Source organism: Protopterus annectens, chromosome 3.part1 (assembly GCF_019279795.1).
Source record: "Protopterus annectens isolate FY-2018-M chromosome 3.part1, PAN1.0, whole genome shotgun sequence".
Lineage (NCBI taxonomy): Eukaryota > Metazoa > Chordata > Ceratodontiformes > Protopteridae > Protopterus > Protopterus annectens.
In genome coordinates this window covers 1581418171-1581442073 of record NC_056732.1, presented here as the reverse complement: position 1 = coordinate 1581442073, position 23903 = coordinate 1581418171, and the positions used below count along the sequence as shown (strand labels likewise).

The window sequence follows — 23903 nt, the reverse complement described above, 5'->3', positions numbered from 1 at the left end:
GTCTAGGTCATGTTCCTCCTCTGGTTCCACCATACTCAGGAATGTTCTTTCTTGATACCACCCAGTTTGTCGTCCTAGGATTCTGTCCCATGTTTGAAATGGATGAAAATAGGCAACATTGGAAATAAGTTATGTACTTAACATAATGTTCATGTCTGTGTTTTTGTGTGGTTCAACCCCCGTCTGCCCCCTTCCAAATTGTCACCTATGACTTTGAGATGATTGAATGGATCAGTTGTTCTCTGTGTGAACAGACGTGTCAAAATGTTTTTTAAATCAGCAACTTTTAAATATTTATCCATTGGGTCCCTTATAAAGCATCATCCAGTTTCTGGTAAATGGGGGGGGGGGGTGAACAAACTCTGAGTAACCAACGTGGAATATAGGGAATTGTGTGTAGGGGAGGATTCAGAGTTCTGTAACCGAAGAAGCTTCAGAGTCTGTGCCGAGGTCTGATCCAGTTGGATCTGACAAACAACATGTGTGAGCTGGTTGAAAATCTGACAACATGGATGTAAGATTATGCTAGGTACATAACTTTCATGTATAAGGTATCCTGTGTATCCAGTAACAGATTTCCACTTATTCATGGGGTAAGAATATATGCATAATGCCTTTCTATGTGCATCTTCTCTAAAATAGTCTTATAAGCAGTACTGCAAGGAACTGGAATCGCTATTTCCTGCTGCTAGACTTCCCTTATAGCAGCCATAAGAGGCCGGAGTCTTAATTTCCCATTGCTGTCTGATAATCAAAGTATGGAACTTTTTTTTTCCTTCTGTGAAGTGGTTTATCTGTATTATGTTTTAGTACTTTGAAGTTGCACGAGTTGATGAAATGCATATTTCTAGAAATTAAGCTGTTGTGCATTTGGCATATCGTTTCTTTAAGTAAGGGTTGGTCAGAAGCAGAGGTCAAGTATTTTTTGTGATGGGGTTTTTGTTTGGTTGAGCATGCTGTATTTCTCATGCAGTAGAGCCAAGTGTTTAATATCAGCTTTTGTATTGCTACACCTGTAAGAAGGGCATACTTTGAATATGCTAATCTTGTTTGATAGTCAAATACTCAATACTTGCCTGAAAGACAGACAGTAATGTAGGATGCCAGTAGAAATGAGTTGCATAAACAGTGTACTTTTTTTGTTAATTGTTTATTCAAATGTTGTGGCAGTAGAATTATTGGGGTGTAGAAATTACTGTAGAGTATTAACATTAGAGAGCAGTATATGCAGCATCTTTGGAGCATTCTGACTTTTTTTCAAAACTTTGATTAATATCTGTAGTGTATTTTACTGCAATAAAAAGTGAAAAAGAAGACTCTTACATACAAGAGGAAACTGCAAAGTAATGTTAATACAGGCATTTTCATGGATAAGTAAATTCAGGTCTGCAGCTGAACAGGCAAGTTAATCCAACTGGATTAGTTTATTGGAAAAGTATGTATGAGTATATAAAGTAATGTTTTATTTGTCTTGTTGATGTAACATTAATCTGCTTCTTTTTAGAAAATTGAGATGAAGGTGGTGAGAGGAATTCCCCAGTATGGTTTTATTCATTTCAGTGACATAACAAGCGTCTGCAATGCATTTAAGGAAATGGATGGTTACAAGCATGGGAGTAGCCGGCTTAAGGTAAGTATTACTCTGTTACTGTCATCATGCAGTTTTTACAACAAGTAAGGTAGGAGGAGCAAGAAGCGTTTAAGATGGGAGGGTGAGTATTGTAAGCTTGGGCTGGCCATATGTTTAGTGTAAATGAGATGGGACAGGGGATGAAGAACATTTTAACTTTCCTGAGGCCCATTCAACAGGGAACACCTGGGGTAGATTGCATGTAACAGCCCGTTTATTGAATCAGTGTATTTTCTTCCTTTTCTTTATCACTTTTAATGTTGTAGCCTAGGTAAATTGTTATGCAGTCTGTCACGTATGTATTTTGATACCTTGATATGTTTACCACAAGGACATCAAGCACTTTGAAACTTTGAGTTGTCACAGAAGTTTATTCCTCTGAGATGTGGTTTCTTTGGGGGGGGGTGCATATTTTGGCTCTTTTTAGTATATTTGAGTATGATAAGAACTATAGAACTATTGCCAATCTCTTTGAGATGGCAGTTATTTTACCAGAAAAAATGCTTACTCTGTGGTTATGAATAAGTTAGGTCAGTGTTCCTGGTGCCGGGCCGTTAGGTAAGTGAATGCCTGTGTGTGTTTGTGAATGTGTGCATGAAAGCAAAAGAATCTGTGAGATTGTAAGACTGGGAGCGATGTGTGAATGAATGCAGGTATGAATGAGGAAGTGACTGTGAGATAGAAGGGTGAGAGCTATGTGTGAATATATGCAGGTATGAATGAGGGTGTGACTGAGTGTGTGTTTGATTGGGAGAGAGTAAGAGTGCTGCATGAGTGAATGCAGGTATGAATGAAGGAGAGACTGTGTGAGAGAGTGGAAAAGATTGAGAGCGATGTGAGTGAATGCTTGCTTGAATGCAAGAGAGACTGTGTATGGTATGAATGAAAGGTACACAAACCTCATTGCTGCTGCTGGCAGTGATCCCTCTCACTCTTCTCTCTGTCTCTCCCCCCTCTGCATCTCTCTCTCACACACGCAAACACCTCAACCTCTTCGTAGTGAAACAAATCTGGACAAAGCCTAACAGAATGCGGGGACAACTAGGGACAGATTTTAAATATGTCAAGCAGAGAGTGCCTCTTTGGCTCTCTTCAAAAGGAACCTTAACGATTGGATGGGAGATAGAAAATTCACCCCGGGGATCACGTCAGTCACCCTTCTAGACAGTGATCCAGGGAACTAAATAGTGTGGGAAGAAAGAGCCAGGGAATTGTTATGGCTAGGCTTGTATAGGCCCTAGGGCTGATAGCAGAGTACCAACCTATGAACCTATAAATATTGCTCTTATAACCGTAGAAAGTTGCTAGAATGACATGATTTGTCTTGTCATGCATTTTTCTGAAGGATATGAGGTCTGAAATACAAATGTATATCATTATTTAGTGACTTAGTCCTCAGCTCATCCCAGTGATTTGCCAGAAAATCACAAAAGTTGTGAAGAATAGACCAAAACTAAGAGGGAAAAATCTGGACATTCTGCAAAAATCTGTACAGTTAAGAGGCATGAATACACCTCGGCCTCTTAGATCAAGAAATCTGGACAAAGTCAAAAATGGGGGGGGGGGGCAAAGGCCCAAAATAGTACTGCTCTTACAAACTTCGAAAGTTGATAGAAATACAGTTTTTGCATTAGCATGAATTTTCTGAAGGGTATGAAGTGTGAAACTGTCATTTTCTGACTTCAGCCTCAGAAATCTGCCAGTGATTTGCCAGAAAACAATTTTATGAGAAAGACCAAAAATATGAGGCAAATATCTGGGTATTCTGTGAAAATCTGTACAGTTGAGAGGTATGCTGGACAGAGCTAAATAGGGGCAGATTTTAAATATTGCTCTTATAAACGTAAAATCAGTAAGGTTGCCATTAGGTTTACTTACCTTTCAAACCATACTAGGTCAATGATATGCTGCAGAACGTACGCTTTTTTTGGTAATTATTGCCAACTGTCTCTTTATTGTACTTTGAGCTTTTCTCCCCAGGTCTGGCCTCCACGTTAAACAAATGTCAAGTAAATAAATATCTACTTTATTATGCGCACTGCGAGATGGCTGGTCGGTGGAAAATTGTATTACATTGATACCAGTCTTTGGTGCAAAAAAGGTTGGAGACCACTGAGTTAGGTCACTTAACTGTTTTTCATATTTTATTTTTCTTCCTTCACTTCAGGGCTGTTTACTGGCAATCATTTGACTGTAAGGCAGGAACTAGTTCTACGTTGGTACTCTAGTGCATTGCAGGACCCACATACACTCACCTCTCCTAATTGGTGTGTCCCCTCCTTCATTTAATGTTTGTTTCCAATAGTACATTTGTCATAAATGTGGCTCATGCATGACAATTGAATTTTTACCTTGATAACTACCCTATTTAGCCACTGGAGAGACAGAATTGAGCCCTGATTGTACCCCTGCACAAGTGAAAACTCTATCAGACCAAGGGACAATAAAAGCATTTGACAGTGGTTCACTGGGAAAACATTCTTTTTCAGAGGAGTGTCCCCAAAACTATGCCAGGGATTCATAGAAAATAATCTTATGGTGCTATTAGGGCTTTACTGGGGAACGCAGCAGTGCTGCTATGATAAAATGCAATTCAAAGACATGGGAACTACATCCTGCAAAAGCTGAGTTTGGTGGCAACTGTTAAGTGTTCTCCCTTTTGGCCCATCTAAGTGTTCCACAGGCAATTACAAACACATGCTCATACACTCACACACATCCATACACATGTTCATTGCTCACTGTAAGATATTGAGGTCAGACATGATGAATATTGGCCACTCCCCACAAAGGAAATTTATATAAAAGCTCTTCTGTTCCATTTATCAACTTTTGATTTTAAATACTTGGACATTCTCAGTTTGTCTGATCTCTAATGGATGAGAATTCCATCTTTTTCCAGCCCTAGAGTGGAAGAACATAGCACCTATATCTTATGTCTGTTCCCATTCATTCTTTAATTAATGGGTTTGGATCCAATCCACAGATCTGACTGACATTACACTAGCTCGGGCCCCCAAAAACTCTCAAGATCCTTCCCCTGTCCACAACGCACCTATCCCTAACATCTCTCCGCTCTTGTTTGTTGCTTTCATGTCTAGATGTGGTCATTCAGTTCTGTTCTTGAGTTAGTGGGAGATTATTTTTTTTTCTAATATTTCCTTTTTATTAATTTCTGTATTACTAAACTTTCGTACACTTGTTAGTGTAAGTTTTCTTTCCCAACCCTTATGCACTTTGTATATTTTTAACTTTGCCATTGTTGGTATAATTATTTTCTCCTTTGTTACACCTTGTGTAATTTCTTCAGTACCATTGATAGTCCTTTTCCTGTCTGTCCGTCCTTGGTATTTAAAAAAAAAAAAAAGTTGGGTTTTTTAGTTTAAGATCTTTTTTACAGGATTTCTGAAAAAGGTGTTTCGGTATTCAAGAAGTCTTGTAAGTGTGGGCACAAATTGTATCTGATGCCCATTCTCTGTCCATTGCTTGGGGCCCAGATCATTTAAAGATTGCAGCATTTGCAATGGGTTTAATCCTGGTGCCCTAGCTGATAATGGCTATAAATTAATATTAAAGGGTTTGCTGCCAACCTCTTTCTGAAGCCATCACTGGGGCTCTGTTCTTGAAACAGAAAGCTGAAGACCCATTGAAGAGGTCTTAAACCTTCAGAGTTTCTGCCTCTTCCCTGTCTGAGCCTCATAAAGTACAGAAGTTTGATCTGAAACTTGAGATCTGACCTTCTTTAGATCCAGCTAAATTTACACTGGATCCTACTGTCTTGGAGCCGAAGCCTCTACCCAGGTCTACAATGGATGCTAGCAACACAGTGGTCAGTGCTTTCTCAACCCATGTCTGCAAAGAGAAGAATAACTCAAGTATGCAAAAGATACCATTGCTTTTGGATGCAGGTGCAACAGATATTACAAGGCCCATCCTTTCATTCTCCTTCGACCCAAGGCCATGGTGACCATGGACTCAGATTGGGTGGTGGTGTGGCATTTCCTGGGGCAAACAGTCAAGGCGCTTGGTCCCCCAAAGAGGCCAACTTGTATGTCATTGTTCTAGAGATGAGTGGTGCTTTTGGAGTTGTAGGAATTCTAAGACTCACTCCCTGTCAGAACAGTTGCAGTCCAGGCAGACAACATGTCAGTAGTTTGGTACATCAACAAACAAGGGCAAATCAGATCTTATCCCCTGTGTTAAAGCCCTCAGAGCTTGGCAATGGTTGATGTCTTCCAACCACTTTCTAATAGCAATGCATATTCCAGGGAAGTCCAATGTGATAGACAAACTGAGAAGGTCCATCTTACTGCCTCACGAGAGGTCTTAACAGCAAAGTTATGGATATGCTTTTCAGTCAGTGGGGCCAACCTTGCTGCAATCCTTTGAAGCAGCTTCTTTGCCCTTATCCCTTCCATTGGGGAATCACTGAGGAATGCTCTACTCCATGTTTGGCCCCCAGTCTTCTGTGTGCTTATCTTCAGTCTCCCCAAATTCCTGCAGAAAGCAGCTCTGTTGAAGAGCAAAGTCATCCTCATTGCACCTTACTGGCCTCAACAGATTTAGTTTTCCTTCCTTTGGCCTTATTTACAGTATCCACCTTGGATTCTACTGCAGACCTTCTGTCCCACCTGAAAGACATGGTTTACCTGGATATCAAATCTCAAACCCCAAACTAACAGCATGGTTTCTCCAATTCCTTTAATAGCCAGACACCCAGTGCTCTCTTTCCCTGTACGTTACATATTAATTTCAGTCTGTTTTGGAACTTTTGGCAACTCCGTTTAATGGAGCTGCTAGTTCAACTATAAAAGTCCAACTCACAGCAATCTCAACTTTCATGTTGGATTTCAGAATTCGTCACTGGCTTTCTCTGAGTTGTGCATAGCCTTTTTGAGGGGCACTCCTGCTTGAGACTTTCTTATAAAGACCCCACTCCTGCATGTGATTTAACTTTGGTACTGCAAGCCTTAATTCATTCTCCCTTTGAACTGGTAGCGAAATGTGATGTTATATCTTTCTAATTGCAATCTGCTAGAAGAATTTCAGAACTTCAAGCATTATCATCTAAGCCTCTATATTTGATTTTTCATAAGGGTAGGGTCACATTATGTACCAATGCTTGCTTCCTAAGGTGGTGTAAGAATCCATTGTCAACTAATCCTTTAACTTGCCAGTATTCTTTCCAAAATTTGCAAATAAAGGGGAATATATGATGCACTTATTGGATGTCCAAAGACCATTGTTTCTCCCTACACTGAACAAAAGTAATTGGGCTATTTACCTCATTTGTGCATACTAAATTAGGTGAGTCAATTATAAACGTAACTGTAGCTAGATGGTTGACATTGCGTTTCATTTGTATATAACAAGTTGTCTCCCTTAACCAAAACCTTTAAAGGCTTGTTAAAGTGTAGTTTAAAATATACATAAATAACATTAATTACCTTTTAGTCTTGAGTCAAGAGTAACTCTTCAGGATGTGCAAAACATTTCCTTTTATTTAAATCCATATATGTTAGTGCTGGGAGTCTGCCTTCACAATGCTTCCAAATCAGTCTCACCAAGCAGCAAAAACATACAATTTTCATACATTATCAGTGACATGCATGCAGAATACTGATGTTGACAAATAGGGTCTCTGCAGACCCTCATGCTTCTTGCTTAGTGCTGCACGTGAACACCTAACAGTCATGTTTTTAGTAACAGTGTTTTAGAAAAACACAAGCCACCTGGCCTGGCAACCACACTTATTTCCGATCTTGTAAACGTCAGTACCAGTAACATTTTATCTCCCCATCATTCCTTGTAACTACCCATCCCAGCCTGGGAAGATCTGAGCTCACATAAAACAAAATCTCTTTCACATAGTGTACTTCCCTCCCTGGGCATTCCAAACTCTGTAGACCATAGCACATCCCTTAACCCCTTCAGCACTTTTTTTTTTTTTACAGTCACTTGTTAACTGCATTCTAATATTAAGCTGTAAAATGTATTTTGAAACACAACTACAATACGTATCTGTGGTTTACATAACTGCATTTTATATTGCATATAATTTTTAACAAGTATTTAACATTTTGTGCAGAAACTGTAAGGTAATATGCATTGTGTAGAATAATCATGAGATGGATTTTTTTCTCTAACAGACTCCCCCTTTGACACTGTTAGTGTTATAAAATACACAATTATATTTTGATTTTTCTTTGATAAAATATGCTTCAGCATCATAATATTCATCATTTGCAGTGATTGAATTTTTATTAGTCTTAAGTTCATCAGCAGGTATGAGTGGCATTTCATGTGCAGGTGTGATCAAACACTGATTACAGCCATCAGAACAGAAAATATTATAACAATGAATGGTTAATACAATGAGACCTTGTAATATACTAGTTCCCAGGTTAATAGGTACAACACTACCTAACCATCCAAAAAGTGTCCTTTGTTTGGAAGTGCTGTCCAAATCCTTGGCCCTCTGCTCCACTAAATTGGCCAACTTTTCTTCATTCCGATTAATCACTAATATAAGAAAAACGACTTCTGAGGGCACATGACCCTCCCCCCCTTTTGCAGCAAGCATTATATCGATTGCCAATCGATTCTGTAACACCACAGCTAGTATTGCAGTCATTTTTCAATTTGTCGTCGTTGGTTAGCTACCTCCTGAAGAATTTGAGCAAGCATTGTGATTTCAAGCATTGTCCTTTGCACTCCATACCCAGGAACAAAAACTGAAAATACTTGCTCCACCTAGTGGATTGCCCACTTATTTCTCAGTCTTCGGCTGGAGATTTCTCTAAATGTTGAATAGTAGGAGTAATATAGCCCACAAAACAATTCTCTGACCAGTTTGTGGGTAACCAGGGATATAGGCATTGTCACCACAAATGTAGTAAAGATCCCTCTGTCATGCCCCCGGTCATAGCATCTTAACTGTAGAGTTCACCATACTTTCATGTCTAGTGTAATTGCATTTGCTGATTCCTACTGGCACAGTCCCATTTCTGGCATAACATGCGTCTCCACATTTTGTGTTGGCATGCTTAAGAGAGAGAGCCTTTGAAAAATTAATCACATTGCACCAGATCAGATTAGTATCACAAAGTTCTTTTTCAAATGTTACCTTTGATGAAGGAATTGGAATCATGGGAATTCCTGCCTTAGAATGTTGAGGTATATATGAACACACCCAACAGTGTGTCACATTTAAATCCACAGTGTTCTGTCGAACCGACGGGAAACTATTTGTTCTTCATGTTTCACTGTTGCAGTCATTACATTTGGGTTATCTGCTTGCAGGTAGCCCTCAGTCGGCCTGATTAACAAAGTCTTGGGTCCTGCGTCTGTTGCTGTCCCTTCTTCCATGACATCAGGTCATCAGGGGTATAAAACATGCAGCCGACGTCATTACATCAGTCTTTCTTGCCGTGTGGTGCCCGAAGCAGAAGCAGTTGACAAGTGCCGGTCGGCCGATTCCTGAAATTTTCATTTGAGTTTCAGAACCGAAGTCTTCAACTAAAGCCTAGTACCCCGTTGGGGAAAATTTTTCTTGCTCCTTATCTATGTCAGTAAAAGTTAATAATTGCATTACTTTTGGAAAGCAAATACCTCAAAGATTTTCATTCGTACTGTATTCCTTGCCTAGGCCCTGACCACGACATACCTTGCTGCCGGTTTTGTGCTTTATTTAATCAGCGCACTATCCGTCTGTATATTTTTGCCTGTAAATATTTCAGTTCCCTGTTTAATTATCCAGAAATGTCGTCTGTTAGCCATCCGACTACCGAGATTTCGAAAAAAACATAAAAATAGACAGGCCGCTGAGGTCCAAAACTGCCGATTATGCTTCTCCTAAGCCAGTCGCCAGTTCACCGGTAATCAGTGAGGTGCTTTCGCAGCCCCTGATACCAGCTACTTCTGATTCGAAGGCCTCTACTGAGACTCATTCGGAGTCCGGTATGCCGCAAGATGCTTCATCTATGGAACCCTTGGTTGTCTCTACCTTGGATGGGTCTGGAGCTGCTGTGCAGGCACCGGCTTCTGAGAGTGTATTCAGGCGTACAGACATGCATATTAAGCAGACTCCTCCTTTACTTGGGCCTAAATCTCGATCCATGCCTAAAAAAACGACGCCCAGGCCACATGATGATCTTCGTGTTTCACTGTTGGGAAAACTTTTTTTCTTGCTCTAAACCGATGTCAATAAAAGTAAATTGCATTTTTTGTGGAAAGCAAATACCTCATAAAGATTTTCATTCATACTGTATTCCTTGCCTAGGCCTTGACCACGACGTACCTCGCTGTCTGTTTTGTGCATTATTTAAACCACAAACTATCTGTCGTCTGTATATTTGCGCTTCTATATTTTTTGGTGCTCTGTTCAATTATTCTGATATGTCTTTAAGCCATCACACTACTGACATTCCGAAGAAATGCAAAGATAGAGACAGCCTGCCCAGTTCGCCGGTACTCACTGAGGCGCTTTCGCAGCCCCTGATGCCCGCTACTTCAGATTCGTAGGCCTCTACTGAGACCCATTCATAGTCCCGTATGCCGCGAGATGCTTCAACTGTGGAAACTGCGGATGTCTCTACCTTAGATGGGTCCGCTGTGCAGGCACCGGATTCTGAGGGTGTATTCAGGCCTACTGACTTGCATATTAAACTGGCTCCATCTTCTTAAAGGCCTAAAACTCAAACCATGCCTAGAAAACTGACGCCCAGACCGCATGGTCAGGCCTCTATGCCTAAAGAACAAATAAGAATGACTGAAGACCTTATTACTTTAATCAGGGGAAGCCAACCTTCCTTCTCTGAGACTTAGGACTGAGTTTGCTTATGATACTTCTGACCAGAAATCTGTAATTTCTGTTTCCTCTGACTAGTATTTACCCTCATCTGCCTGTGAGGAATCTGATACTGAGGACTCTATTCCCTCTGCCCCCCCCCCCCCCGACTCTTTACCTTCTGCTTCCAGAAAACCTGATAGATATTACAGGGTTCCTGACTCAAGTTCCTTTTCAAGAATCCTTCTGCGGATCCTGAAACCATTTCACAGGGACCCAAGGGCATTAAAGCTACTACTGCCAAAAATCCTACCCTTTCTGATAGAGACTCCAGGGTGCTGGGTAGATGGGGTAAGAAGGTATACACTTCTGCAACTTTGGCCATTAGGGCTTTGAATTGCCAGTTTCATATGTTAAAGTATCTGCTGCATATTATTGCATTGCTTAAACAGAAAATTATGTTGACTCCTGGTTGTGCTGAAAATAAGGATTTACATGATTTTCATGCAGTCTGCTGAACAAGTTAGTAAACATGCATTTCAATGTGGTTTTGATTCACTAGATGCATCTTGCAGGTCTGCAGTAACTGGGTCTGTACTTAGAAGGCATGCTTGGCTTAAGGAGCAATCCTTGCCAGCTTATGTTAAAGCGAAATTACTGGATGCTCCCGTTAAATCAGGGCCACCTGTTTGGCAACAAGGCAGAAGTTCTTAAAAAGATGGAGGAAAAAGCTACATCTATGCAAACTGTTAAAGATTTTTTTTAAAAGTACGACCTCCAAGATTTAGTAGGCATTGGCCTTCTAAGAATTGGTCCTTTCCTTCCTCTTCCAGACCTTCAGTCCAAACCCATATCCAGCAGAGCACCCAGGCTTCAGTCCCAGGGGACCAAATTTGGGAGTAATAAAACTCCCCCCTATGTTAAACTGTCTCAATGACTTTTTAAAACTTCCAAACACTTCTCAACTGACTGCACCATTGGGAGGAAAGATTGCACTTAATGCAAAGAACTGGGGACTCGTTACCCAGGACAAATGGGTTTTAAATAGTGTCCCAAGGATACAGATTTCACTTCTACATGTCACCAACTCCAAGCGGTTGGCCGGATCTACCTCCAAAGCAGTGGGCAGAGGCCCAAAAGCAAGTACTCTCTCTCTTAAGCATAGGGGCTATTCAGTTGGTACCAGAAGAGAAAAAGGGACAATGTTTCTACTAGAGATTTTTCCTGGAACCCAGAAAAGACAATTCATGGCGTCCTATCCTGGACCGGTCTACTCTAAACACCTTTTTGTTGATTCCAAAATTCAAGATGCTGACTCTTCACCAGTTGCTTCCTATGCTGAGCAAAGATGCTTGGTTGGTAACACTAGATTTAAAGGAAGCATACCTGCACATCCCAATCAGGGAGTATTGCAGAAGATGCCCCTCTTCAAAGTAGGCTACACGCACTATCAGTTATCTGCACTGCCCTTTGGCTTATCTACTGCGCCCAGGGTATTCACAAAGTACCTAGCTCCAGTCGTTGCATTTTGCAGGCAAAGAAATATTTAAATATACCAATACCTGGACGATTGTCTAATTCAGGCAGAAAACCAGGACATACTTATGAATCATCTGGCTTTTGTACAGAGGGTGCTAACTTGTCTGGGGTACACCATAAACGAAAAGAAATCACACCTGGTACCCTGTCAACAAATTATATTCCTTGGGAGCAAGCTTGAATACAACTTCCCAGATGGCTTTCCTCACGCCAAAGGAACATTCACTTGACAACCTACTTCAAACAAGTGGTCACAAAAACCCTGCTATCTGCAAGGGAAATACTACAAGCCTTTGGGGTTCATGGCTTCCTGCATTCTTCTAATTCCATATACAAGACTGCATATGAGGAAACTACAGTGGTATCTAAATAGCCTATGGTGTCAACATTCTCAGGATCTAGAAGCAATGATTCCTATCATTCCTTGTCTATGCCTAGAGTTCCTTTGGTGGGCAGAGGCCTGCCACCAAAACAAGGGACTACCATACGCACTACCCCTTGCCACCCAAACCCTAACAGACGCATCAGACTATGCATGGGGGGGGGGGGGCTTACCTGGCAGGAAGTGCATTCAGGGCAAATGGAACCCCATTCAAATGCACCTTCACACCAATCATAAAGAAATGCTAGCTGTACAGAATGCTCTGACAGCCTTCAAGGACCACATTCTTCCAGGACAATTAATGGTAAAGACAGACAACACCACTGTTATGTACTACATAAGCAAGCGGGGGGAGGGGTACACATTCTTACCCCCTCTTCAGACTAGCCATGGCATTGTGGAACACAGTCTTGAGCTACCACGTACATCTACAAGCTCAATTCCTGCCAGGAAAACTAAATACACTGGCAGATGGACTAAGGAAAACCCTCATGGACCCACACAAGTGGAAACTGGAACCAAGGATTTTCAACATATTGACAAACAAATGGGGGAGCCCAGATAGACAATTTGCTTCCCACCAGAACTATCAGTTGGAAAAAATTTGTGCAAGGACTTCCCGCAGACAAGCTTGAAGGTGGATGCTCTGTCCTTCAGCTGCAAAAATCTATCAGTTTATGCCTTTCCTCCTCTGCTCCCCAGAGTACTACTAAAGATTAAACAAGACCAACCAAGGATGATTTTGATTGCACCAGCCTGGCCACGCCAACACTGGTACCCACTCCTGCGCAGTGTCACTGTTGGCCCTATGGTACCTGCCTCAGAATCCTGCCCTGCTGTCTCAGCAGGAGAACCAGATTCTGCACCCTCAGCTTCAAACATGGAACCTAGCAGCCTGGCTAAGTTCTCCTTTACCATCCCTCAGTAAACCAGCGATGGATGTCATTTTAGAGGCAAGGAGGCCTAGTACTAGAAAATCTTATGCTGAAAAATGCAAAAGATTCTGTTCCTGGAACCAATCTCAAGGGATGAGTACAGCAGTACCAATTTACCTCCGATTTTACAATACTTACTTGAGATGCTTCACAAGGGCCTGTCTTTTTCCTTAAAAATTCACGTCTCAGCCGTTTCAGCTCATAACACAGAACTTCCCCTCAGTTCCCTCTTCCACTGCCCAAACTGTTCCTCAGAGGGGCCAAATATTTAAGACCACCCAGGAGAGCTCCAACTCCAGCCTGGGGCCTTAACTTTGTATTGGAGAAACTCACCCTTCCTCCTTTCGAATCAGCTGCTACTGCAGATTTAAAATTCCTTTCTTGGAAAACAGCTTCCCTTTTAGCCTTCACTTCAGCAAGAAGGGCATCTGAATTACAGGCGCTTATGGCAGTGGAGCCTTTCATCATCTTTCATGTGGACAGGGTGTCCCTCAGGACCAATCCCTCTTTCATGCCAAAGGTGGTATCCAGTGTGGCCTTCAATCAGTCCATTCATTTGCCTACCTTTTTTCCTAATCCACAGAACAAAGGGAAATAGATACTGCACTCCTTAGACGTGCACAGACAACTTAGATTCTACTTGGACAGGACTAAATCTCAAAGGAAATCTGAACAGCTGCTGGTGGCACTTGCTGCAGGGACAGAGGGTTAGGCTATTTCAAAGCGTACTATCTCCAAATGTATAGGCCATTGCATTCACTTCTGCTATAAGCACCATGGAAAACCTGTCCCACAGGGGATCAGATCCCAGTCAGCCAGGGCTGCATCTACCTCTACAGCCTTTCTCTGAGGCGTACCTAGCAGGGACATCCTCGAAGCTGCTACCTGGAGTTCTGTACATACTTTCACCAAGCATTACCATTTGCCAATTTTCTCTAAATCCAGAGCTGGCTTTGCCACTGCAATTTTGCAGGGCCTTCTAGCTGATCCTAATACTATCGAAATTCCTCTTCCCATCCTTAGCTTTGGGAATCTACCCAAATGTAATGACTGCAACAGTGAAACATGAAGAACATAGTGCAGTTGTGTACACTTATCATAAATGTAGATGTTTGTGTATTCACTGTTGCAGTCCTGGATGTTCTTCGTGTTTCACTGTTGCAGTCATTACATTTGGGTAATCTGCTGGCAAGTTGCCCTCAGTCGGTCTGATTAACAAAGTCTTGGGTCCTGCGCTGGTTGGTGTCCTTTCTTCCATGACGTCAGGTCATCAGGGGTATAAAACATGCAGCCGATGCCATTACATCAGTCTTTCTTGCCGCACGATGCCTGAAGCAGAAGCAGTTTGCAAGTGCCGGTCGGCAGACTCCTGAAATTTTCGCTTTCGAGTTTCAGATCCGAAGTCTTCAAATAAAAAGCTAAGTACCCCATTGGGGAAACACTTTCTTGTTCCTTACTGATGTCAGTAAAAGTTAATTATTGCATTACTTGTGGGAAGCAAATGCCTCATAAGGATTTTCATTCGTACTGTATTCCTTGCCTAGGCCCTGACCCCAACGTACCTTCCTGTCGGTTTTGTGCTTTAGTTTATCAATGCACTGTCAAACGTCTGTACATTTTTGCTTCTAAATATTTTGGCTCACGCTTTAATTATCCAGAAATGTCGTCTGTTAGCAATCAGACTACCGGAATGCCTAAAAAATGCAAAGAAAAAGACAGACAGTCCATTGAGGTCCAAAACTGGCAGCAACACTTCTCCTGAGCCAGTCGCCACTTCGCCGGTACTCAGTGAGGCGCTTTCGCAGCCCCCTGATACCCGCTACTTCTGATTTGCAGGCTTCTACTGAGACCTATTCGGAGTCTGGTATGCAGCGAGATGCTTCAATTATGGAACTCGCGGATGTCTCTCCTTTGGATGGGTCCGGAGCCGCTGTGCAGGCACCGGCTTCTGAGGGTGTTTTCAGGCCTACAGATTTGTATATCAGATCGCCTTCTTCAAAACTAAGGCCAAAATCACGACCTATGCCTAAAAAATGATGCCTGGGCCACATGTGTAGGCCCCTATGCCTAAAAGTCAAAATGGCTGAAGATTTAATTACTCTGATCAGGGGTAGCCAGCCCCCCCCCCCCCCTCTCTCTAAAAGGCATAGGCAAGACATTGATTATGAATCTTCTGAACAGGATTCTATTTCTTCTGACTCTGCTAACAAACAGGAATTGTCTAGATCTACTTATGAGGACTCTGATTCAGACAATTCCATTCCTTCTGCTTCTCCCCCTGAGGATTTTTCTTTTGGGGAAACTACATACCTTAAGGGAACATTTCCACTGGGGAAATTCAGGATTTTTCTGAATCTAAAAAGAGACTTGGGGATTTTCTTCCTCAGCATAGGCCTTTGGCTATACCTCCTGTTCTAGACATTGTTGATGTTTTTTCAGAATCTAGTATGGCTTCTGATTCTCTGCCTCTGGCTCCTTGTAAGCCAGACAGAGATACTACAGGGTTCCTGACTTTCCACAAATTTCTTTTAAAAAATCCTGTTGCAGATCCTGAAACCATTTCTCAGGGTCCCAAGGGCAGTAAGGCTTCTACTGCTTAAAATTCTACCCCTTCTGATAGAGATTCCAGGGCGCTGGATAGATGGGTAAGAAGGTTTACACTTCTACAACCCTGACAATCAGAGCTTTAAACTGTCAATTTCATATACTAAAATAGCAGCATAACATGGGACTGCTTAATCAGAAAGTTATGTTGATTTCTGACTGGAAAATAAAGATTTACAGGATTTAATGCATTCAGCTGAACAAGTTGGAAAACATACTTTGCAATGTGGTTTTGATTCTTTGGAGGCCTCTTGGAGGGCTGCTGTAACTGCGTCTGTGCTAAGAAGGCATGCTTGGCTCAGAGCAAAATCTGCCTTATGTTAAAGCAAAATTGTTAGATGCTCCTTTACAACAGGACCATCTTTTTGGTAATAAGGCTGAAGAAGTTCTAAAGATGCAAGATATTGCAAATCTATGCAATCTGTGAATGATTTCTTACAAGTACAACCTCTAAGATTTAGTAGACACTGGCCTACTAAGAACTGGTCCTTTCCAGTTCCTTCGAGAGCCACTCTAGTCAAACCCAGACATTTCAAAGGCACCAGGTTTCAGTCCCAAGGGACTTTCAGAACAAAACAATGGGGTGCCTCCTCTTCCAAATCTGGAATCAAGACACCTCCCTATGGTAAGCAGTCTCAATGACTTCCCTTTACACATAACAAGCACTTACCTTATAGCCGCCCCTTTGGGGGGAAAACTGGCTCTTCATGCAAAAAACTGGCAACTTATAACCCGGGACAAATGGGTATTAAATATAGTATCCCAGGGATACAGATTTCATTTCCACACGTTGCCAATTCCAAACGGATGGCCGGACCTGCCCCCAAATCAGTGGGCAGAGGCCCAGAAACAAGTACCTTCCTTCATGAGCATGGGGGTTATTCAACTAGTACCACAAGAGGAAAAGGGACAAGGTTTCTATTCAAGACTTTTCCTGGTACCCAGAAAAGACCAATCTTGGTGTCCAATTCTGGACTTAACTACTCAACACCTTTCTGGACATCCCAAAATTCAAGATGCTGACTCTTCAGTTACTTCCTATGCTAGGCAAAGATGCCTGGTTGGCAACTCTAGACTTAAGAGGCTTACCTGCATATCCCAATCAGGGAATCTTGCAGAAGATACCGCTGCTTCAAAGCAGGCTTCTTGCATTACCAGTTCTTTGCACTGCCCTTTGGCTTGTACAGCGCCCAGAGTCTTTACAAAGTGCCTGGCTCCAGTAATTGCATTTTGCAGGCAAAGAAATATTCAAATATATCCATACCTGGACGGTTGTCTAATTCAGGCAGAAAACAAGGACATTCTTCTAAACCATCTGGCATTTGTAAAAAGGGTTTTAACTTGTCTAGGGTACACTATAAACAATAAGAAATCACAACTGGTACCCTCACAAAATTACATTTTTGGGTGCAAGCTTGAATACAACTGCCCAGATGGCTTTCCTTACTCCAGAGAAGCCAATTCATATGTTGACTTACTTCAAACAGATGGCCACAAAAACCCTGCTTTCTGCAAGTCAAATACTGCAAGCCTTAGGGTTCATGGCCTCCTGCATTCTGCTAATTCCATATGCAAGACTGCATATGAGGAAAAAGTCTATGGAGTCAGCATTCACAGCCTGGAAACAATGATTCCTATCATACCTTGCCTGCGCCTAGAGTTCCTATGGTGGGCAGAGGCCTGCCACCAAAACAAGGGACTGCCATTCACACCACCCCCTGCCACCCAAACCCTAACTACAGACACATCAGACTATGCTTGGGGTCTCATCTGGCAGGGAAGTGGATTCAGGGCAAATGGAGCCCAAATCAAATGCACCTTCATATCAATCAAAAAGAAATGCTAGCTGTACAGAATGCACTGACGGCCTTCAAGGACTGCCTTCATCCAGGAGAATTAATGATGGACAACACCACGGTTATGTGGTACATAAACAAGCAGGGGGGTACACACTCCTACCTCCTTTGCAGACTAGCCATGGCATTGTGGAACACGGCCTTGATCAAGTAGAACTACAAGCTCAATTCCTTCCAGGAAAGCTGAATACTCTGGCAGACTAAGCAGAAATCTCATGGACCCACACAAATGGAAACTGGAACCACAGATTTTCAACATGTTGACACACACATGGGGGGAGCCCAGACACAGATCTTTTTGCCTCACCCCAGAACTATCAGTTGGACAAATTTTGCACAAGAACTCATCACAAAAAAGCCTGGAAAGTGGATGCTCTATCCTTCAGCTGGAAAAACCTATCAGTCTATGCCATTCCCCCTCTGACTCTGCTCTCCAATGTTTTACTAAGTCAAACAGGACAAACCAAAAATGACTTTGATTGCTCCAGACTGGCCTCACCAACACTGGTACCCTCTCCTGCGCAGTGTCACACCTTCCGCCATGGCACCTGCCTCAGACACCTTAATTACTGTCTCAGCAGAAAACCAAATTCTGCATACTCTGCTGCAAACTCTGAATCTTGCAGTGTGGCTTATCGCCTAAATTCACCCCTAGCATCCCTCCGCTAACCTGTGATGAATGTCATTTTGGTGGCGAGAAGACCTAGTACTAGAAAATCTTATGCTGACAAATGGAAAAGATTCTGTGCCTGAAATCAATTTCAAGGGATAAGCACAGCAGTGCCCAACATTCCTCAGATTTTGCAATACTTAACTGAGATGCTTCACATGGGCCTGTTTTCTTCCATAAAAATCCATGCCTCAGCCATTTCAGCTCATTACAACACAGAACCTCCCCTCTTCTCTCATCCTCTGCTAAAGCAGCATCTGAGGGGCCAAAAACTTAAGACCACCCTGGAGAACTCCAACCCCTGCCTGGGACCTCAATTTTGTATTGGAGAAGCTCTCCCTCCTTTCGAGAGAGCTGCTACTGCAGACTTAAATTTTTCTCCTGGAAAACAGCTTTCCTTTTAGCAGTCACTTCAGCTAGAAGGATTTCCGAATTACAGGCTCGTATGGCAGTGGAGCCTTTAATCATTTTTCATGCGGACAGGGTATCTCTCAGGACCAATCCATCCTTCATGCCTAAGGTGGTATCAAGTGTGGCTCTTAATCAGACCATTCATTTGCCAACTTTCTTTCCCAGTCTGCACTACAAGGGGAGCGGATTCTGTATTCATTGGATGTACACAGACAACTTAGATTTTACTTAAACAGGACAAAATCTCAATGAAAATCTGAACAGCTGCTGGTGGCATTTGCTGCAGGGGCAGAGGGAAAGGCTATTTCAAAGCAAACCATTTCCAAATGAGTAAGCCATTGTATTTGTTTCTGTTACATGCACCATGGAAAAAACTACCCCCCAGGGGGATCAGATCCCATTCCACCAGGGCTGCATCTACTTAAACAGCCTTTCTCAGAGGTGTTCCTACCAGGGACATTCTAGAAGCTGCTACCTGGAGCTCAGTTCATAAGTTCACCAAACATTACCATTTACCACTTTTCTAAATCCAGAGCTGGTTTTGCCACTGCTGTCCTGCAGGGCTTTATAGCTTGTCCTAATACTGTACAATTCCCTCCACCCAACCATAGCTTTGGGAATCTAGCCAAATGTAATGACTGCAACAGTGAAACACGAAGAACATAGTACAGTTGTGTACACTTACCAGAAATGTAGATGCTCGAGTGTATTCATTGTTGCAGTCCTGGTTACCCTCCTTCCAGCCCCCTATTTTTCTCTGGCTATACCTCTACTTTCTTTCACTATGCTTAAAAGCCCTTTTGGTGTATTTGCTTTTGGGATTGGAGGTATATGTTTGTGTTTTTAATTATATTTGTTCCCCATTTGGGGGGCACCTGACATCTGGGGCAAGAAATCTGATATAATGACGTCAGCTGCATGTTTTATACCCCTGATGACCTGAAGTCACGGAAGAGACAGCAACCGATGCAGGACCCAATACTTTAATCAGGCCGACTGAGGGCTACCTGCAAGAAGATAACCCAAATGTAATGACTGCAACAATGAATACACTTTAACATCTACATTTATGGTAAGTTTACACAACTGTACATGATGTCCTTCAAGGCTGCATCTGCAGTCCTTACAAATGGGTTGTCCTGTCGTCAGGCAGCCCTTCGGTCGGCCGGATTCCAAAGTCTGGGTCTGGCCTCGGCTGGTGTCGCACTTCACCCGATGTCATAGCTGCAGTTCTTCGGGTATAAAGGCATCAGCCGACGCCATTTTCCTCAGTCTTTCTTGCCGCATGGCGCCCGAAGCAGAAGCTGTTCGCAAGTGCCGGTCGGTCAGATCCAGAGATTACTACTACCGAATACTACCAAGACTTCTAAAAGCTAAGTACCCGTTGGGGACTCTTTCTTGCCTCAGCCGATGTCAGAAAAAGTGAATAACTGTTTAACTTGTGGGAAACAAATACCTCATAAAGATTTCCACTCTTACTGCTTACCTTGTTTAGGCCCAGACCACGACGTAGCAGCTTGTTTAGCCTGTGCTTCTTTCAACCGACGGACGCTTAGACGTCGGTCGGAGTTTGCTGAACAGTTTTTCGGCTCAGATTTTGCGTACATAATGCCGTCGGATCCCCCGACTTCACAAGTTGTTCAGAAACTCAAAGAAAAGGACCAACACTCGCGGTCTCGGCCGAAACCGCGGTTAAGGAAACCGCGAGTGTCTCGGTTTCGGCCGAAACCGAGCAAACGGTTCTATCTTTTCCGAATCCATGACTACTACCGAGGCCCCTTCTAACCTGGTTGAATCGGCCTCTGAAATTCAACCTGCTACTGTGGTTTCACAAGAATTATCGGACACCATCCCTTTGGATGTTTCAACCCCTGCACGTGGTGCTGCTAGGCCGCCTGCAGCCATGTCCATAAAGGCCTTTGCCAGGGCTAAAGCAGCCAAAACTTCTAAGTCTGTGCCTGTTAAGCCCCCCTCTCACAGGCCCAGTTCCCAAATGCTCACTCTGGCAGAGGATCTCATCTCTTTAATAAGGGGATCCCAACCTCATCCAGACATGATACAGACAATACAGACCATCCAGAGGCTCCTTTTTCTCCTTATGAAGACTCCGATGCTGAGGAATCGATTCCTTCTGCCTCTCCACCAGAGGAATTTTCCTTTGGGGAAACCTTACATGCCATGAGAGAGCAATTCCAATGGCAGGGGCAAGATTTCTCAGATTCAAGGAAAAGGCTTAGGACTTTTTTGCATTTACCACAACACAGGCCTTTAGCTATACCTACAGTTCTTCCTGTTGTAGATGATGCATTTAATGATGCTTGCACTGCTCCTGATACTTTGCCTCCAGCCCCTGCTAAGCCCGATAGGTTTTACAGGGTCCCGGACACACATCACCATTTATACAAGGCTCCTTTTGCAGATCCCTAGACTATCTCCCAGGGGCCTAAGGCAGTAGCTTTGACCTCAGTTAAAAACCCTCTCCCCTCTGAAAGGGAATCCAGGTCCTTCGAGAGATGGGGTAAAAAAGTATACACCTCTGCTACTCTCTCAGCTAGGGCATTGAACTGTCAGTTTCATATGATCCAATACCAGGAGTTTATGCTTGATCAGTTAACTAAGAAACTGTCCTCTGATGATTCTTTAGATAAGAAATATGTTCTAGAAATGGTGCATAACATTCAGCAGGTTAGTAACCATTCTTTAAAATGTGGCTATGATGCACTGGAGGCTTCCTTTAGATCAGCCATGACTGGCACAGTTATAAGAAGGCATGCATGGTTGAAAGAACAGGTCTTGCCGGATCATGTTAAAGCAAAACTATTAGATGCTCCTATGGATAAGGTCAGTTTATTTGGTTCTCCTGCTCAGCAGGTACTGAAGAAAATGGAAGAGAAGGCAAAATCTGTACAAACAGTGAAAGATTTCTTACAGGTTCAGCCTCCAAGGTTTAGCAGGAACTGGCCTTCCAAAAATTGGTCCTTTCCAGACTCCTCTACAACACAGAGAGGCAGGAATAGGCGTTCAAGAGGCAGAAATCAATCCAGAGGAGGTGCCTACAGGGGACGCCAGTGGCAAGGTAACAACCAGCGAGGCACAGACACAACTACTACCACTGCAACAGGACAATCACAGTGACTTGGCTCTGGCACCGCCTACCAGGGAACAAATAGCAGCACCCTTAGGTGGAAAGTTAGCCTTATTTTCAAAAAACTGGCACTACATCACGAGACAAGTGGATTTTGCAAACTATAGACCAAGGCTACAGGTTTCATTTCCATACTTTACCAGGAAAAAGAGGAATGCCAAACCTACCACCAAATCAAGACAGAAGCTCTAAAACAAATAGCTCAATTAGCAAAGATGAGAGCTGTGGAAAGGGTACCATCTATGGAACAAGGAAAGGGATTTTACTCCAGACTATTCCTGGTACCAAGAAAATAGAAAAATTGGAGGCCTATTCTCGACCTGTCCGCTTTAAACACATTCATCATTGTTCCAAAATTCAAAATGCTGACCCTACAGCAACTTCTTCCCATGCTGGGCAAGGAGTATTGGCTGGTGACTCTAGATCTCAAGGAGGCATACCTGCACGTCCCCATACGACCAAATTGCAGAAGATACCTCAGATTTCTTGCAGGATCAGAGCATTATCAATTCTCAGCATTGCCCTTTGGCTTATCTACTGCGCCCAGAGTGTTCACGAAATGCCTGGCATCAGTAATCGCTCACTGCAGGCTTCAGGGAATCCAAATATATCCATACCTGGACGACTGCCTGATACAAGCGGACAACAAAAACAAGCTTGACAGAAGACTTGCAAAGAGTCATTTGCTTACTGCAAGCCCTGTGATATACAGTCAATATAAAAAAAATCAAGACTGATACCATCCCAAAGAATAACCTTCTTATGTGCAGAATTGGACACAGTAAAACAGATGGCATTCCTAACTGCAGAAAAACAAGAACAACTTCCTCTCTACTTCTTGGCATTAACAAAGCAGAACAAACTAACAGCAAGGCAAGTACTGCAGGCCTTGGGCTTCATGGCATCCTGCATAATCCTAGTCCCTCATGCCAGACTGCATATGAGAAAGCTACAGTGGTACCTGAAGAATTTATGGTCTCAACACAGGCACAGCCTAGAAACCGAAATACCACTAATCCCATGCCTAAAACAAGAGTTCCTATGGTGGGCTCAGGCATGCCAGTCAAACCCAGGTTTGCCCTTCCACAGCATTCAACCAAGCCAAACCATCACAACGGACGCCTCAGACCTCGGTTGGGGGGCCCACATGCTGGACAAGTGCATACAAGGCTTATGGACTCCAGATCAGCTGCACCTGCACATAAATCAAAAAGAAATGCTGGCAGTAAAACTAGCAATCCAGAATTTCAGACCATTCCTCCAAGAAGGGCAGTTGATAAGGACAGACAACACCACAGTCATGTGGTACATCAACAAACAGGGAGGCACTCATTCATACCCTCTATGCCGGATGGCACTGGACCTATGGAATATGGCTCTGAGCTACAACATTCAGTTACAAGCAATTTTTGTACCGAGAAAAGAAAACATCCTAGCAGACATATTAAGCAGAACTACCTCGGATGCTCACGAATGGATGCTACACCGGACATCTTCAAGGTCATCACAAGGAAATGGGGACTGCCACAAATAGACCTATTCGCATCCGCACTCAATCACCAGCTCAAGAAATTCTGCACAAGGACGTACCACCCACTTGCTTGGAAGGTGGACTCTCTATCCTTCAGTTGGAAAGGCCTGACAGCATATGCATTCCCACCTCTTCCTTTGATGCACAAGGTGCTATTGAAAATCAAAGAGGAACGTCCAAGGATCATTCTGATAGCTCCAGACTGGCCAAGACAACATTGGTACCCATTACTGAGGAGCATGTCTCGGGGGAAAATGTGGACACTACCCCTGATTCCTTTGCTGTTAACTCAGAGAGGCTACAACACCCTGCATCCAAACCTGAAAACTCTGCAGCTGACTGCCTGGAACATTACATAAGAGCAACTAACCCAGATTTATCCCAAAGGGTTAAAGACATTATCCTTGAGGCC

General features: G+C 43.0%; 1 protein-coding gene across 1 annotated transcript in view; it reads left to right on the top strand.

Annotated features, from left to right (window-relative positions):
- The first annotated feature begins 508 nt into the window (after positions 1-508).
- Positions 509-23903, top strand: part of LOC122797813 (msx2-interacting protein-like) — a 172499-nt gene continuing 149104 nt past the window's right edge. The window contains exons 1-2 of the mRNA XM_044066336.1: positions 509-514; positions 1505-1630. Coding sequence (XP_043922271.1) covers positions 509-514; positions 1505-1630 — 132 coding nt within the window. The remainder of the gene's footprint in view (positions 515-1504; positions 1631-23903) is intronic.